Source organism: Monodelphis domestica, chromosome 1 (genome assembly GCF_027887165.1).
Source record: "Monodelphis domestica isolate mMonDom1 chromosome 1, mMonDom1.pri, whole genome shotgun sequence".
Classification (NCBI taxonomy): Eukaryota; Metazoa; Chordata; class Mammalia; order Didelphimorphia; family Didelphidae; genus Monodelphis; species Monodelphis domestica.
The window spans coordinates 225802577-225820663 of record NC_077227.1 but is presented as its reverse complement, the minus strand read 5'-3'; the positions used below and the strand labels follow the sequence as shown (position 1 = coordinate 225820663).

The following is an 18087-nucleotide window of genomic DNA, read 5'->3' as shown; positions in this document are numbered from 1 at the left end:
ATTTGCTTCATTATGAATTATGAATTAATTGCCTTCTCCTAGGGTCTCCCAATTGGCTTCTTTGGCGATTTACATATCTTTCAAGTCCTGGTGCACATTTTTTTTTTCTTCTTCAACTTGTTTCTCTTTATTGGTTCCCAGGGCTACTGGCTGTAGAGAAAAACATGGATTCCACATTAAAGAAACTGGGTGCCTCAAAGGTGAGTCTTTTCCCTGCACTGAGCCTTAAGCACCTCATCTGAACAACAGAAACGATCAGCCCTACCTACCTCATAGGATTTTTGTGAGGATCAAATGAGGTACATGATTTGAAAAATTGTTAAGTTTCTATATACATGTGAAAGATGATTATTATTATTTTTTTAACCCTTGTTTCAGTGGTTGATTAAGGATCCACTTAATTTTGGGCACCTCTCATAATAATAGCTAATAACATTTATATAGTAGCTACTATATGCCAAGCACTTCACAATTATTATCTCCTTTGATCCTCACAAGAACTCTGGGATATAGGCACTATGATTATCCTCATTTTATAGATGTTAATAATCCAAGTGACTTGTCCAGGGTCACACAGCTAGCAAGTGCCAGTGGTCACATTTGACCTCTGATCTTCCTGACTTCAGGCCCAATTGTCTATTGTGCCACCCAGCTGTGTCATGTATCTGGCTCATTACTCCCACCCAAATGGAATCTAGGAACTTCAGAATATGGTGCTCCCCTGAGAGTAGCAACCAGCTCCCCTTTTAAGCATGTGGGCTCACAAGGCTTCAAAGTAGAGAACATATTTATTTGTACTGTAAAGGGTGGAGAAAAAACTTGCATTCAAGATCATAGGACAAGAGACACCATCTGTCCCCTGCATCCAGTTGACTACCCTTCCCACAATGGCTTATACTGCCTGTGGCTTACAGTGTTATCTTGGGGGAGTTCCAACAAGGGGATGAATGAAGACTTCCTCCTCCATATTGGTGCTTATGCCAAGGTGCTTTATCACTGGCAACTCTTTCCCCCATCCATGTTCTCTGTTGGTATTCCACTCCCAGCAGGCATCATGGATCTTTCCCATAGACAGCACTGCCTCTGTTTTACTTTGCCGTCCTCCCCAGTGCTCAGGTCTTGTCCAGCAGTTCCTTACATGTACCTTGTCTGGATCATCAGAGCTTCAGCTCACAGAGTTATAGCTCTTTCCTGCCTCCAGTCTATTTACATTTTCTTCTGTTTGACAATAAGGACTCACAGTCCTGCTCTCCACAGAAAAGTTTTCAGAGATATGTGAGAATAATTCTTGGGCTGGTTCAGGGTAAATCTAAATTCATTTACCTTTCCTATCCCCCAAGGCTTGAGCAATGTGCCTCTCCCTCTTCTTATGCCTCTTCACTTGAGCAACATGCCTTCTCACGGAGTCTCTAGGGTTTGAAAAGGTCTTCCTCCTTTCTTTCTTTTTGGTCTTCCTCTTGGCTGACTTCCTCTGGGACAGCTGGGCTAGGTTTTTTTTTTTCTTTTGAAAATTTTTACTAAATTAATTAATTTAGAATATTTTTCTATGGTTACATGATTCATGCTCTTTCCCTCCCCTCCCCCAACCCCCTCCCATAGCTGATGCGCAATTTCATTGGGTTTTACATGTGTCATTGATCAAGATCTATTTCCATATTGTTGATAATTGCACCAGGGTGATCGTTTAGAGACTACATCCCCAGCCATATCCCTTTGACCCATATGATCAAGCAATAGTTTTTCTTCTGTGTTTCTACTCCTACAGATCTTCCTCTGACTGTGGATAGTGTTCTTTCTCATAAGTCTCTCAAGAATTGTCCTGGATCATTGCATTGCTGCTAGTAGAGAAGTCCATTACATTAGATGGTGCCACAGTGTATCTGTCTCTGTATACAATGTTCTCCTGGTTCTGTTCCTTTCACTCTGCATCAATTCCTGGAGGTCGTTCTAGTTCACATGGAATCCCTCCAGTTCATTATTCCTTTGAGCACAATAGTATTCCATCACTGACATATAATACCACAAATTGTTAAGCCATTCCCCAATTGAAGGGCATCCCCTCATTTTCCAATTTTTTGTTACCACAAAGAGTGCATCTATGAATATTCTTGTACAAGTCTTTTTCCCTATTATCTCTTTGAGTTATAAATGGCTGGGCTAGTTTTTGCAAATTGCTCCTGACTTTTTTTCCAGAGATCTCCAAAAGAAAAGGAAGCTAAAGGGAGCCAATGGCTTCTAAGAACTGCTCCCAATACAGGCATCCCTATCTGGGTGAATGAGAACCTACCTCTGCCTCAACAAGTATTTATTAAGCCCTTATGTTGAACTAGGCTAAAGGACAGGAACGCAGAGAGTGATGCCATCTCTACTCTCAAGGAGTCAACATACTAGTGTGGGAGTCAATTTTTACATATATATATACATGTAATATGTATATATGTGTATATAATATATGTATCTCACAGATACAAAGTGAATGTGCATTCAAAATACTCAGGAATACAAGGAAATTTGAGAGGTAGGGCACTAGCAATTGGGGAAATCATGAAGAAAACCATGCTTGAGCTGTGTCTTAGTAGGAGGCTCAGTGGATAGAGAGCCAGGTCTATCAATGAGAGGTCTTGAGTTGTTAGATTTAAATTAGTTTTGTGTGTTAAATAGTTGTAGATAAGAGAGTGCAAGCCATAAACTGTGATAATTGAAATGTTTGGGAGCAAGGGAAATATATAACAATTATGACTGCTGAAATATGTTTTCTACTGTGTCTTGGTTTTATATAACTATAAGATGGTCGCCAGGGAATATATTCCCAATTTATGAATATGCCCAAGCCAACTGGGTTTTATAGAGAAATTTAATTTATAATACACTGATTAATCAATAGAAAAAGAGAGAAAGTAAGAAAGGAATAAGAATGAAGGGCCTCAAGCCAATAAGGCCTAGACCTCAGTCCTAAGAGATAAATCAGTCAGTTGGTTTTATCACTCACCCAAGATCTCTCTAGGTAAGGCTTCTCATGCCAACCTCAGGCTCCACATTCAAGAGAGCCTCCTTTCAAGAAATGTTTCCAGAGAATTCTCCTCCTGACTCCTCCTGAGTTCACCTTCCACAGCCTCCTTCAAAAACTCTCCAGGAACTCTCCCTCCAGGACCTCCCTCCTCTCAGACTTCCTTCAGAGCATCAACCTCCTAGTCCTCAGACCCCGCTATCTTTAAGCCCACAATCTAACCTCAGTTCTCACATCTCCCAATCACTGTCGATGTCTCCCCTGTGCCAATGGTGGCCCTAGCTTAACCCAGGACCGCCTAGAGGTCTCTCCCCTTTGCACATGTCTGTTGAAGGTCATATTCTCAAATAATTAAATCTTGATCTTTGCTGCAGCCCTTCCTAAATCCTATTACTCTGAGTAGGGTGGAGATTGTAGTTTCCAAGACCTGGTTCTGTCATTCCAAGTATCTCTGTTGTATCAATTCTAAAATCAATCATGACTCAAAGAACTTCCTGTTCTATGCTTAAGCATAGGTCAAAGCCCTTTCCATTGTTTAGCAAAAGGTTTCTGTCCTAAAGTAGTCTTAAGTAGGGAGGAGAAGGATCCTCCCATGCCAAGGAGTTTCATATTCCAATAGAGTTCTTACTATCAGTAGGAAATTTTTTTCAAGTATGAAATTTCCCAATGGGGAAATTTCCAACATTCATAAGTCTAAGAAATTTTAAGGTTTACAGAGTCCAAATATGGCCTCAGAGACTTCCTAGCCAAATGACCCTGGGCAAGTCACTTCACCTCTGTTGCCTCAATTTCCTCAACTATAAAATAGGAACACTAAGCCCCTACTTCATACAGGGCTTCTGTGAGGATGATCCCTGTGGTTCCTTCTAGTTCTGCATTACCAGATCCTAAAAATGTTAGAGCTGGAAGGGAGCTTGGTGATCACTTAGTCCAACCTCTCATTTTACAGATAGGGAAAATGAGGTTTAGAGAACAAAAAAAATTACTTGTTCAAGCTCACATAGTGAAAGATGATGTGCCTTTTGTGATACAGTAAGAAAGGAATTCCTCAGCAGTTAGTATAGTGAAGTAGAACATCTGGGACCAGTTCCCAGATGTTTTAGATTTGGCCAAACTATGAGTTTTTTTCCCCTCAAGCATTTCTTTGACCATTCTGAATGGCTGCATCTTTTTTTGTTTGTTTTAGGGAAATGCAGTTTGTATGGTTTTTATATTCTCTGGCACTCGGCTTCTCTGTGTTTTTGATAAATACAACCTGAAGTCTAAGAGACTCAAGCCCAACTAATTTCCAAAACAGATTTAATATGCCTTAAAAACGTTTTTTCTGCAATCAGGATTAAGTGATTTGCCCAGAGTCACACAGTTGGAAAGTGTCTGAGGTCAGATTTGAACCGACTCCAGATCTTGCCGCTCTATCTCCTATGCTACCTAACTGCCCCTTAATATGTCTTTTAATGTTACTCTCATTCTTTTGGTGATAATTAGAACTTAGACTATAGTGCTTTAGGGTTTACAAAGTACTTTACTATGTGATATTACTAGCTCCATTTTACAGAAGGGAAAACTGAAGCTGAGGAAATAATAATAACTAATATTTTTACAACACTTACTATGTGCCAGACATTGTGTTAAACCTATTTGATCCTCATAACAACTCTGGGAGGTAGGTGCTATTATTATCCCATTTTATAGCAAAAATAAACTGAGGCAAACAGAGGTAGAATGACTTATCTAGGGTCTCATAGCTCATACATGTCTGAGGTAGGATTTTAACTCAGCAATTACTGACTCCCAAGTCCAGCACCCTGTTCCCTCTGCTACCGTGTTCCTGGGAGATAAGAGACTAAGTTTTAGACCCAACTCTGCCACTTTTTGTGTGACTTTAAGGCAGTCACTTACTTCTCTGTGGGCCTCAGTTTCCACATCTGTACAATTAAAGGATTGGGCTATAGGATCTCTAAATTCCCTGACATATGATTCCATTGAAGAGTAACAAAATCAGGGAGCTCAGGAAAGTGGCAAAACGTAAGATATGGAATCAAAAGTCTTACGATGGAAATCCATCTCCAACATTTGTTATCTACTTACTATTTTTTATTTGTTTAAAAAATCCTTACCTTCTGTCTTAGAATCCATACGGAGTATTAGTTCCAGGGCAGAAGAGCAATAGGCTCAGCCAGGGCTAGGCAATTAGAATTAAGTGACTACCCAAAATCACAAGCTAGGAAGTATCTGAGACCAGATTTGAACCCCTTAACCTCCTATTTCCAGGCTTGGCTCTCTATCCACTAAACCACCCAGCTGCCTCTATCTATTTAATATTTAACTTTGTGCAAATCACTTTCTTGCTGGGGACCTCAGTTTCCCCATATGTAAAATGGTCTAGATGATCACTGGAACTTCATACTACTCTTAAATCCTAAGATGACTAGATAAGGGAATGGACAAGTCTTCAAAAGATCAGTTCCCTCCTAGGAGAACTCTTCCATCCTTAAGCATTGTATTTTGCCAACCTCAGAGGCTCAAAAAGATGGAAGAAAATCTCATATCAAGGTAGAATCCTGGGCCTCCTGCCTTCCTCCCAACCTGGACACGCAAGAATTGGTTTTTCCCCCTTATGCTCAGCACTTTCTCTCCCCTCACCCCTTGGCCATATGACACCAGAATTGTTTGGTAGCAGGATCTGAGTTCTCCCTTTGGTCTCAGGTTTCCTCTCCGAACTGGCTCATTTCCCATGGGCTTATGGCCAAATTAGCTTACTAATTCCACAAAGTGCCTTAGAAAGCAATTTGAGGCCTCCAGAGCCCGCAGCAACCTGGGAGGGATCAGCAATCTGGGGTCTGTGGATGGGGTAGTCAAGAGAGTTCTCTTGCTTACTTTATGTCTTTTCTTAGCTAGTCATCCAGCTCTCAGCTTTCTTTGACCTTGACCAAGACACAGGATTTCTCTGTGCCTCAGTTCCTTCATTTGTAAGATCAGGGAGTTGATTATATGCCCTCTAAAATCCCTTTTTACTCTGACTCTAAAATCCTACATGCCAGTGATTTTCCTGGGTTGGAGAGTACTCTTGCTTCCTTTATTTATTTATTTATTTGTTTTTTTTTTTTAACCCCTGCCTTCCATCTTGGAGTCAATACTGTGTATTGGCTCCAAGGCAGAAGAGTAATAAGGGCTAGGCAATGGGGGTTAAGTGACTTGCCCAAGGTCACACAGCTGGGAAGTGTCTGAGGCCAGATTTGAACCCAGGACCTCCTTTCTCTAGGTCTGACTCTCAATCCACTGAGCCACCCTGCTGCCCCCTCTTGCTTTCTTTATTGATAATAATAGCATTTACCTCAGAGGGCTGTTTTGAGAAACATGCAAAATATTTTGTAAACCTCAAAACTGTATAAAAATGTTAGGATTATTATCTTTTTTTCCCCAGTTAGATGGTCAATTATTTGCTCTCCAATGCTGGACAAGTCTAACCTGTCTGGGCCTCAGTTTCTTCATCTGTAAGATAAGGGAGTGGGATTATATAACTCCTAAAATCCCTTTCTGCTCTAATGCTAAAATTCTATGATCTTGTGATTTTCCTGTGTTTGCTTCCTTAAATGACAATAATAGCATTTACCTCATAGGGTTGTTTTGAGAATCAAGTGAGATAATATATACAAAGTATTTTGCAAACCTTAAAACTCTAAAAAAGTGAGTGTTATTGTTTCTTTTCCCAATTAGCCAGTCCAGTCTTAGCTCTCCAACATTGGACAAGTCACTAACCTCTCCAGGTCTCAGTTTCATCATCTATAAAGGAAAGGGTTGGACTAGATCTGTGTTGGCAAACCTATAGAACTCCCCTTCCCCCTCTCCACAAATGCCTGAGGACATTTCTCCCATTGCTCATCCCTCTGCCTAGCAGTCCAGTGAGAGCACTTCCTTCCCCTCCATCTGGGGTAAGGTGGCGGTGGTGGTGGTAGGGTCACATGTGACATGAGGTTTGCAGTTTGGGCACTTGGTCTCTAAAAGGTTGACCATCACTGGGCTAGATGTTTTCCAAAATCCCTTTTAACTCACCTGGGCAGCTAGTTGGTGCCATGGATAAAGCAAGGGACTTGGAGTCCACGTGACTTGAGTTTGAGTCCTTGCTTCACTAGCCCTGTGACACCAAGCATATTACTGAACCTTTATTTGAATCAGTTTCTTCAAATGTAAAATGGGAATAATAATAGCACCTACTTCTAAAGTTGTGACAAGCAAATGAAAGTATATTTACAAAGCACTTCGTAAATCTTAAAGTACACTATAGATGCTAGTCTCATTAAATCTATGATCCTATGATAATTCTGTTCTGTAAAATAAAGTGGCTAGGTGAGATAATCTAACCTATTGAGGAAACTGAGTGAAGAGGTAGAAGGGGACATTGACGGGATTGTGAAATCTTTGAAAATTCAGCCTCCCAATTCTACAGGATTTTCTTTTCTTTTCTCACCCCTAAAGGGGCCTCTTGCTCACTCATAAAAGTGGTAACACACTAATCTGAACTGGTCTTGGAACTCTGATTTATAACTAAAGATTTGCACCTCCCTGGGGTGGGGTTGATGTTTGAGCTGAGACAAATGGAAGAGTAGCTAAAGAAATGCAATTCTAGTGATGAGTTTTAAGGATTTCAGGATGCCTACTAAGAAATCAAATGAAAACTCCAATATTTCCAGTGAATTGTGAAGGACTCTGACCTCTGCCACCATCTTACCACCTATCGTTGGTCTTGAGGCAAGGGAGGTATGAAGAGAAATTGAGCTAGGAAGACATTACTTGCTTTCCAAGATCATGGCTAGGCTTTGCCTATTTGGCCTTCATCCTTGCCCGACTTTGCCCTGTTTCCCTTTCCTCTATCAAATAGAGATGAGCGAGAGCTGGGCCAGGGCAGTGGATGCAGCCCACTCTGCGGTCCCCTAGTGCCACTAAGAGAAGCAAACAGTAGGTCAGCTCATACAAGGAATAAGTAATAAACTAGGCAGGGAAGAAATGCTGGCAAGGAGGGCGACTGAGCAGCACTTTTCTGGCTGGGAACACAATAGCTCCCCAGTGGCAAATTTGATACTTAATCAGGTATCCCATCAGGAGCAATGGACAAGAAGTCAAAAGAGCCTAGAGACGGGAGGTCCCAGGTTCAAATCTGGCCTTGACCCCCATTGCCTAGCCCTTATCATTCTCCTACCTTGGAACCAATAGCCAGTATTGATTCCAAGATGAAAGGTAAGGGTTTATTAAAAAAAAAAAGTCAAAAGACCTGTGTCTCCCCCACATCACAGCTTTACCACTTATTATCTGTGTGTTATTGGGCATATCACTTATTCTCTTGGGCTTTGGTCTGTTATTGTTTGGTCTTTTTCAGTGGGGTCCAACTCTTTGTGACCCCATTTGGGGTTTTCTTGGCAAAAATACTGGAATGATTTGCCATTTCTTTCTCCAGCTCATCTGACAAAGAAACTGAGGCAAACAAGGTTAAGTGACTTGCCCAGAGTCACATAACTAGTAGTTGTCTGAGGCCAGATTTGAACTAAGGGAGATGAGTCTTCCTGACTCATCTGGCTGGCACTCAAACCATTGTGCCACCCAGCTGCCTGAACTACAGTTTATTCACCTACAAAACGGGCATAACAATATGTGGCTTGACTTAGAAGCTTTTTCATAAATTGGGAAGAGTTAAAGAAATGGGAAGGATCAGCACTTTAAATTTTAATTTCCTAATCATAGCTTGAGGACATTTTGGGAAATGGCCAAATCAAGCCTAAGACTACAAATTATCTTGCTCAGCCTGGGGCAGTGACTTGATGCCTGATCAGTCATATGGAAGGAAAGCTTACAGTTTTCAGTCAAAAGTCAATGATAGTTATTAAAGTCTGACTGTATGTTGGGCAGAGCGCATGGGGTGTTCATATCTCTAGTGCAAGGGTCTTTTCAGGGCTGCTCAGCCACTCATCTCTCTCCTGTGGCTCCAAGAAGCTGTAGCATGTGGAGTGGCCACATCCCAGTAAGCCATCTCAGCAGATAGGCTAAAGCAGGTTGAAGGTAACCAACAAATTCATCAATACATTAGGAGGATACCTACCCCAATAAGGTGAAGACTTTTCTGGCAGAATAGGTGGATGAGAACAATTTTTTCCAACACTCAAGAAGGTGGCTAACACAGGCACTGTGGAGCACTTAGAGCTTCCTCAGACACTGAAGACACCAAGGTCATTCATGCATCTTGGGCCATCACCAGTCATCTTGACTTTTGTCTTGACACTGGATTTCAATGATTAGAGGAAAGAATGAGGCTGATGACTTTTGTGATAGAGGAATAATCCAGAGACTTTGAATGACAGAGCCTAGAAGAAATGCAAAGGTTTCTATCTATAGCAGAGGATGGTTGAGAAGGCTTGGACTCTTGAGGGAAGGGGAGATTCCAAGGAGAGGCAGTTGATCTATGTTGAGACAGCAAAGGTGAGGTCTGATCAGAGGCTGTATCCTGAGCTATACAAAATCCCTCATTGAACTTAATCACCATTTCCCCCCAAAGATACCAAGAAGTGTGGCGGAAACCTGAGAAGAATAAGAAACAGCCTAACAAGATCTCACACAACTCCTGTGAACCCTGGGTCTGGACATTGGCTCTGCTGTGACAAAGACCAGGGGTCACAATCCTGAACCTCTCAGAGACCAGGCTGTCAAGCCTGAGTCTCTCAACTTTGGAGGGAAGGAAAGGGAGATTTTAGACAGACAGGGATTTCCTTTCCCCACTTTTCTCTAGACCCCAACTTTCAGACATCTTTCTTGTTTTACCCTTTAAACATAATTGTTAGAATAAACTTTGTCATTTATCCTAAATTGACTTCCTTGTCATGGTGGAAGAGGGAGAGAGCTGATTTCTTTCTCTTTCCCCAAGAGAAGAGGTTCATCTATAAAACCAGTTATTAGAGGGGAGTAAAGGCAGGGTTAGTGGGGAGACATATTTGAAGAAGACTGAAGGGGGGAATTCATCTCACTCTCCTTCTACCTTCTGGGTATATATATCATCAATTCTTTCTCCATTATACCCAAACCAACCCTCTAATACACTTTGTGCAACTCTACCTCAATTAAATTCAATACTCCCAAATCAACGTGTCCCTCCATTATGTCATTGGTCTTCTTCAAAATGAATGACAAACAATATTTTAAAGGCACTGTGATAATGATGGGCAACAAAGATTGCTGGGAGCCATCAGGCCACAACACCTTGACAGAGTCACACATGGTAGCTGAGGAGACCACACAGTGGTCCTTGGCAAGATGTGATTGCCCACCCCTTTACATGACCTCTTTCATCAATGCCCCTTACCTATGAATTTACATGATTATTATTCCCCCTAGTTTCAAGAGAAATAATGCAAGAGCAAAACACCTGTACCCTAATTCCTCAAAACATCACCAAAAGATCAGACCCTTAAACCCAATCTCAAAAAGGCTATCATGATTTTATTTAGGTACATAATTCCCAGCAAAACCGCAGCTACAGGCCAAGCTCAAGAACTTTCCCACTCACAGAAACTTATTCTCATGAAGCCAGCACATAAATCAATCATAAAGGTCCATACAATAAGTACAAGTACATCAAGCTTCAATATGCCTCAGTGACTGCATTACACAAATCAGTAACTCAGGAACTCCCTAGTGAACCCTGAGAAATGATCAGTCTAAATTTGAATTGTGTTCCCAGTACCCCCTCAACCACAATGATACGATTGTTGTATTGTCTTTTAAGAACTGCTGATTAATTATTCCATTTTATTAAAAGCGATAAGTAATTTTCCTTGATTGTTTGTAAACTCAAAACTTCTCACAGGGTAATGAGAAAATTAAGCCACCTATGACAAAATCATTTATCTTGTATGCTGTCTATAATCACAATATAAGAATATAGAATGTTAATCAAGTGATTTGTTAAAAGTTAATGTATCACTTTTCCAATTATCTCTCTTTGATTATGTGTATCTGCATGCCAAGAAAATGAGTATAAAAATAAAGACTAAGCCTGGGCATGGTGGAGCAGCTATCAGATGCAAAGCAATCCCATGGCTGTAATGATTAAGCTGTCTTCTGTTTGTTATTTTTGTTAACTGATCGTTCATCACCTGTCAGGAAACCCTGGAGTCGCGAGCAAGAGTGGACTTTGCCCATGGCAAAAGACACTCTCTCTAAAAAACTCATAGTCCCTACACTCAAGAATTGCACTTGGAGGGGCAGCTGGGTGGCTCCAGTGTATTGAGGGCCAGACCTGGAGATGGGAGATCCTAGATTCCCTATTACCTAGCCCTTACCATTCTCTGCCTTACAACCAATGCTTAGTAACAATTCTGAATTAGAAGGTAAGGTTGTTTGTTTTTGTTTTTGTTTTTTTAAGACTTGTTCAAAATATGTGTTGAATCGGGGAGTAGATATAATAACATCAACTCCTGCCAGCCTCTAGATCAGCACTGGCGAACATTTTTGAGATCACATTTCTAAATACAACTTCAAGCTGCCTATGAGGCCACACACACACACACCCCCATTACTCCAGAAAGTGGAGGAAGTACTTGCATTTGGTGGCTGGGCAGAGGGACTGAACATGCAAAAAATGCTCTCAGGCACTGTGCAGAAAGGGAAAGATGCAGCCCCCATGCTACCCTGGCACATGTGCCATTGGTTCACCAACACAGTTATAGATATTAAAATCATAGAAGAGAGAATGTTAGAGCTGGATAGGACCTTTGAGCATAGAATGTTAGATGGTAGACTGTATACTAATAGAGCTGGTAGGGACTTCAGTCCCAATCTCCTAGTTAAACTACTGCTTTTTAAAGATGAAGAGTTAGAGGCTCCCAGAGTCCATCTGACACATCCCTGGTTGCACAGCTAGGGACAAATGCAAGATAAAAAATCAAGCTCCCCATCTCAGGCTGCCTCCATATAACATGTATTCCTAGGGCTTTGTGAGATAAGAACAAAGCGATGACACGAAGCATCCTTATGGTAACCAAATACTGAGTCTGCCAAATGACAAGAGACAGAAGTGTCTGTAGACAGCTGCCAAGTTCTTTTCTCATAACCTCCTTTCCATATTTGGAATTAGGTTTCTTCCACCTCCACAATTAGTCAAAGTGAGGAAAAAAACAACAGTATATTATGTGCCAAAGCCCCAGAATCAGGACAAAGGATTTTAGGCAATATGCAGTGTTCCTGACCCCTGTGCATTTTCATCACAGTCTCCTCAGACCCTGAAAGCATGTCAATTTAACAGGGACAAGGACAAGGTCCTGAAGCAGCTCCTAGAATCTTAGAATCATTGAATCCTAGAAACAGAGAATTAGAATCTTGAAATTACAGGCTCTTGGAACTGAAAAGGATCTTCCAAGTCATAGGACCATCATAAAAGAATAAGTTTGAGCTAGAAGGAACTTTAAAGAATATTTGGTTCCATTCTCTCATTTTGCATATAGGGAAACTGAGGTTAGGTAAATTGTTTAACATCATACCAAAGGTAATATACTCAAGTGTCCCACCAAACTAAGAATCTTCTCTACAACATAGTATTTAAAAAAAAAAAAACTCTTGCCTTAGAATCAATGCTGTGTATTAGTTCTAAGACAGAAGAATAGTAAGGGCTAGGCAATGAGGGTTTAGTGACTTGCCCAGGGCCACACAGCTAGGGAATATCTGAGGTCATATTTGAACCCAGGACCTCCTGTCTCTAGGCCTGGCTCTCTATCCATTTAACCACCCAGTTATCCCCACAACATCATATTTTAGAGACAGAATTTTAGGATTGGACAGAATCCTGGTGGAAATCTTGTCAAACCTTTCATCCTATTCAGAAATCCCTAGTACAATGCTTCACTGATGGTCATCCAGTCTTAGTTTGAATGCCTCCAGTGATGGAGAACTCACTACCAAATTCAAATGGCATTAGCTGGCATTGATATAACACTTTTAGGTTTAAAAAGTGCTTTACAAATATCTCATTTGATCTTCACAACAACCTTGGGAGGTAGGTTTTATTATTACCCTCATTTTTCAGATAAGGAAACTGAGGTTAAATGACATAGCTGGTAAATGTCTAAGGTGAGATTTGAACACACATTTTCCTTACTTCAGGTCCAGCACTGTGTCCATTGCACCACCCTGTTAGTCAGTACATTCCTGATCAAGCCATGGCCCTACTCCTCATCAAAACTACCCTCTTTACTTTAGTCTTTGATCTAATTGACTTTCTTTCATTCCAATCTATTCTAGGAGCATATCCCTTTGATGTTCATTCCTCTTCTAATGCTTAATCTCTATTTCTTTCCTACAAATAATCCTAACCTTCCTTCCTTAAGACAAATAAGCAAACAAATAATCTTCCATGTGACTCTACTCCTTTCTGCCTGCCCCCCTCCCCACAAGCTTTCATCCCACAATGTTGCCTTTCTTTCACAAACTCCTGTATAAGTTTGAACCCTTGGACTTCATCCCCCAGGAGTTCTTCAGTATTTCCCAGAATTCCTATCCTTTCTCCACCACATTTCGAGGGAGGAGTTACAGCAAACTTAAATACAAATGTGACCACCCAACATGGTGGAGAGACAAGAGGAATTCTAATAAAAAATCCCTCTAAACTCCTACCATACTACCTCACACCTTCAGACTAGCTAATATGACCAAAAAGGAAAATGATCAATGTTGGAGGGGATGTGGGAAAATTGGAACACTAATACATTGTTGGTGGAGCTGTGAACTGATACAACCATTTTGAAGAGCAACTTGGAACCATGCTCGAAGGGCCTTGGGAGAGAGGAGGAGAGAGAGACAAAGACAGGGAGAACAGGAGAGACATACAGACAGACAGACAGACCGAAAGGCAAACAGAAAGAGAGAGAGAGAGAGAGAGAAAAGGTGAGAAACAGAGACAGAGAGAGAAGAAAAGCAAAACTCATAAAAAAATATGCATAGTCAAGCAAAACAAAATACAGCATTGACCATGTCCAAAAAGGTGTTGATCAGAAGCAAAGTAGATAGAGTGAATGGTCTAGAGGACAGGAAGACCTGACTTCAAATTCTACCTAAGATACTTACTAGCTTTGTGACCCTGGACAAGTCACAACTTTGTTGTGCCTCACTTTCCTCAACTCTAAAATGGAGATAATAATAGTACCCACTTTCCAGGGTTATTGTAAGGATCAAATAAGATAATAACTGTAAAGCTCTTAGCACAATGCCTCACTAGTATTATTATCTTTGCATCCAACCTAGCACAGTGCCTGGCCCAGAGCAGGAATTTAATAAATGTATGTTGGGTGGAATTCATAGCATCATAAATTTGGAGCTGGATGGGGCCTTGAATTGAACTGAACTGAACTGAATTGAATTAGAGGGAATGGGAGGGGGAAGGAATGCTGGAAAACCTGTCAGAGAAATAAGTATTCTGGGCTCTCACCATACATATCCCTTTGATCAGATCAGAGCCAGTCTTGGGGATAATCAGGCCACTGCTGCTTGCACATTCGCCCTAACCTTTCCCTCCTGCCTCCTCTTTAAAATGCTGCCCACATCCTTCTTCAGCTCCTCAGACCCTGATGTTCCTGCCTCATAGATGAAGATGACAACGAAGAAGAAGATGAAGACAAAGACAAAGAAGACGAAGAAGAAGAGAAGGAAGGAAGGAAGGAAGGAAGGAAGGAAGGAAGGAAGGAAGGAAGGAAGGAAGGAAGGAAGGAAGGAAGGAAGGAAGGAAGGAAGGAAGGAAGGAAGGAAGGAAGGAAGGGGGAGAGAGAGAGAGAGAGAGAGAGAGAGAGAAAGAAAGGAAGGAAGGAAGGAAGGAAGGAAGGAAGGAAGGAAGGAAGGAAGGAAGGAAGGAAGGAAGGAAGGAAGGAAGGAAGGAAGGAAGGAAGGAAGGAAAGAAGGAAAGAAGGAAGGAAGAGAAGCCACAACCTTATTTGCTTCTGTTTCCTCACCTGAAAAATGAGTTGGAGAAGGAAATGACAAACCACTCTAGTCTCTATGCCAAGAAAACCCCAAATAGGGTCACAGAGAATCAGACACGACTGAATAACAAAAAAATTCTCCTAACAACTCTTCACGCCCTCCCTCCCCTGCTCCCTCATATGCACAGTGTTGAGATGACTTTTAAAAATACCTTGTAGTTGTTTAGCACTTTATACTTTTCTGAGAGCCTGTAAAAGTTATTTTACAAGAAGCTTTCCCTGTCTCCCCCTCTCTCTCCCTCTTCACATTTCTCATAACACTTTGCCTGGGCCTCATCTTTGTATTATACTTAGTGTGTGCACCCAACCCCATGACTGACATAGGATGGAGAACAAATGAGATCATTTGATTCAATGAATTTTCATCAGATGCTCACTGTGTGTAAGCTCCTGGGCTAGGTACAGGAGGTACAAAGATGAATAAAAATAATAGCTCACATTTAAATGCTGTTGTTGAGTGATGTTGGTCACATCCAACTCTTCATGACCCCGTTTGGGGTTTTCTTGGCAAAAACACAAGAGTGGTCCGCCATTTCCTTCTCCAGTTCATTTTACGTATAAGGAAACTGAGGCCAACAGGGTTAAGTGACTTGCCCAGGGTCACACAGCTAGTAAGAGTCTGAAGTTGGATTGACTTTATATTTGCAAAAAGTCATATTTAGAAATTCTAAAACAATAAAAAAGTAAAATAACAAAAACAAGCAAAAGGCCCAAATGGGGTAGGAGAGGAGTAGTTTGCTTTTCTCTTCAGTGCAAAAAATATTGAATTTGAAAGTGAGAGGTAGACATTTATATCCCAGATTTGCTATTTACTCTATGTATGACTTTGGGCAAGTCATTTCCCTAGACCCCAAATGAGAACGTTGGATTAGATGACCTACCATGTCCCTTCCAACTCTGACTCCTCCAGGGGCACCCCTCCTAGGTGACTGTGCTTGGAGAAAGAAGGGTGGTTATAAACATCTTTTTTTTTAAGTGAGATCAAATGACATAATATTTGGGTTTTTTCTTTTTTAATTTTATTTAACTGATTAATTAAGAAAACTTTCCCATGGTTACATGATTAATGTTCTTTCCCTCCCCTCCTCCCCTCCCCCTCCCACAGCCGACATGCAATTCCACTGGGTTTTACATATATGACATAATATTTGTAACGTGCATAGCACCGTGTCTGGCCCATCCCGGACACTATCTAAATGCCTGTTCTCATTTTCTTTTTTATTGAATATTAAAATGTTTGTTGATATTAGTAATTTCACAATTAAAAAGTTTTTTAAAATCTTATAAAAATATCAAAAATAAGTGGTGGCAATTTTCGATGGATGTAAAATTGGCCTTAAGGTATACCTTTAGGCAAAATGGGTGCATCTTTTAGGGCAGGGAGGTGACCCAGAGGAGAAATGCTGGCTCTGGAGTCAGGAAGACTCCTCTTCCTGAGTTCAGACACAAAGTAGCTGTGTGGCCCAGAACAAGTCATTTAGCCCTGTTTGCCTCAGTTTCCTCATCCATATAGAAAAGCTGGAGAAGGAAATGGTAAGCTACTCCCAGTGTCTTTGCCAAGAAAACCCTAAATAGAGGTCATTAAGAGTCAGAGAGGACTGAAACTTCCTACCTATATTTCTCTACCTAGCTATGTTGGCCTCTCCATCTCCTGACTCGGGGCATTTTCACCGTCCGTCCCCCTTCGCCTGGAATACGTTTCCTTCTCAGCTCTGATTCCTGGCCACCTTGGCTTCCTTCAGGACTCTGCTCAGTCCTCTGCTGTAAGGCTTTCCTGGGTTATGAACGGATCCATCCATTGTGAGGGCAATTTGGAACTGTGCCCAACGGGCTATAAAACTGTGCATAGCCTTTGATCTGGGAATGCCAGTGCTAGGTCTGTATCCCAGGGAGATCACAGAAAGGGGAAAGGACCCACTTGTACTCGAGTATTTATAGCTGCTCTTTTTGTGGTGGCAAAGAGTTGGAAAGTGAGGGGACGTCCACGATTGGGGAATGGCTGAATGAGTTGTGGTACGTGTTGGTGATGGAATATTCTTGTACTATCAGAAAGGAAGAACAGGAGGACTTCAGAAAGAGCTGGAAAGACCCACATGAACTGAGGCAGAGTGACATGAGCAGAACCAGGAGAACACTGAACATAGTAAATGAACTAACGGACAACGACTATCTGGGAAAACTTGGCTGCTCTCAGCAATGCACCGATCTGGGACAATCCTGAAAGACTTATGATGAGGAATGCTTCCACCCCCAGGAAAGAACTGCTGGAGTTGTCTTTCCCATCAGGGTATTTATTTATGATTTTATTCTGGGGTTTGAGTTATGGTATGAGTTTGCTCTTACAATGACCAGTAAGGAAGTGTGTTTTGCATGACAATAAAAAATAAAAACAAAAAAGCCTTTCTCAGTCCTTCGTGCTTCCCCTCATTGGTGTCTTTCCTCTGAGATATATATATACACGTCTACATACATGCATGTATGTGTGTTAAAACATATGTATAAGTAGATGTATATATACACATGTGTGTAAACATATGCCTTGTACGTACCTCATGTATTTTTATGTTATCTCTTCCTTTTGAATGAGTTCTTCTTGAGAGTAGAGACCTTGTTCTTGCCTTTTAATTTCCAGTGCTTGATAGTAACTTTGAGAAATGTTTGTTGACTGACTATGATCCTCCCCAGAGTAACAGATTCTTCTCTGGAAGGATAAATTTCTGTTGTTGTTGTTGTTGTTGTTCAGTCATTTTAGTCGAATCTGATTCTCTATGACTTCATTTGGGGTTTTCTTAACAAAAATATTAGAGTGGTTGGCCATTTCCTTCTCCAACTCATTTTTAGAGATGAGGAAATGGAGGCAAACAAGGTTAAGTGACTTGCCCAAGGTCACATAGCTAGTAAATATCTTTGAAGGCAAGTCCAGACTACGTTCTTTTATTGTCATTAAACCCTTACCTTTACCTTCCATCTTGGAATCTACTTTGTATTGGTTCTAAGGCAGAAAAGTGATCAGGGCTAGGCAATGGGGGTTAAGTGAATTGCCCAGGGTCACACAGCTAGGAAGTGTCTGGG

The 18087-nt window shown here is 41.2% G+C and overlaps 1 protein-coding gene across 1 annotated transcript in view; it reads left to right on the top strand.

Moving 5' to 3' along the window:
* ITPK1 (inositol-tetrakisphosphate 1-kinase) overlaps positions 1-17407 on the top strand; it is a 386351-nt gene extending 368944 nt beyond the window's left edge. The window contains exons 11-12 of the mRNA XM_056810465.1: positions 142-200; positions 17065-17407. Of these exons, the coding sequence (XP_056666443.1) occupies positions 142-200; positions 17065-17112 (107 nt within the window). The 3' untranslated portion in view covers positions 17113-17407. The remainder of the gene's footprint in view (positions 1-141; positions 201-17064) is intronic.
* The last annotated feature ends 680 nt before the right edge of the window (positions 17408-18087 follow it).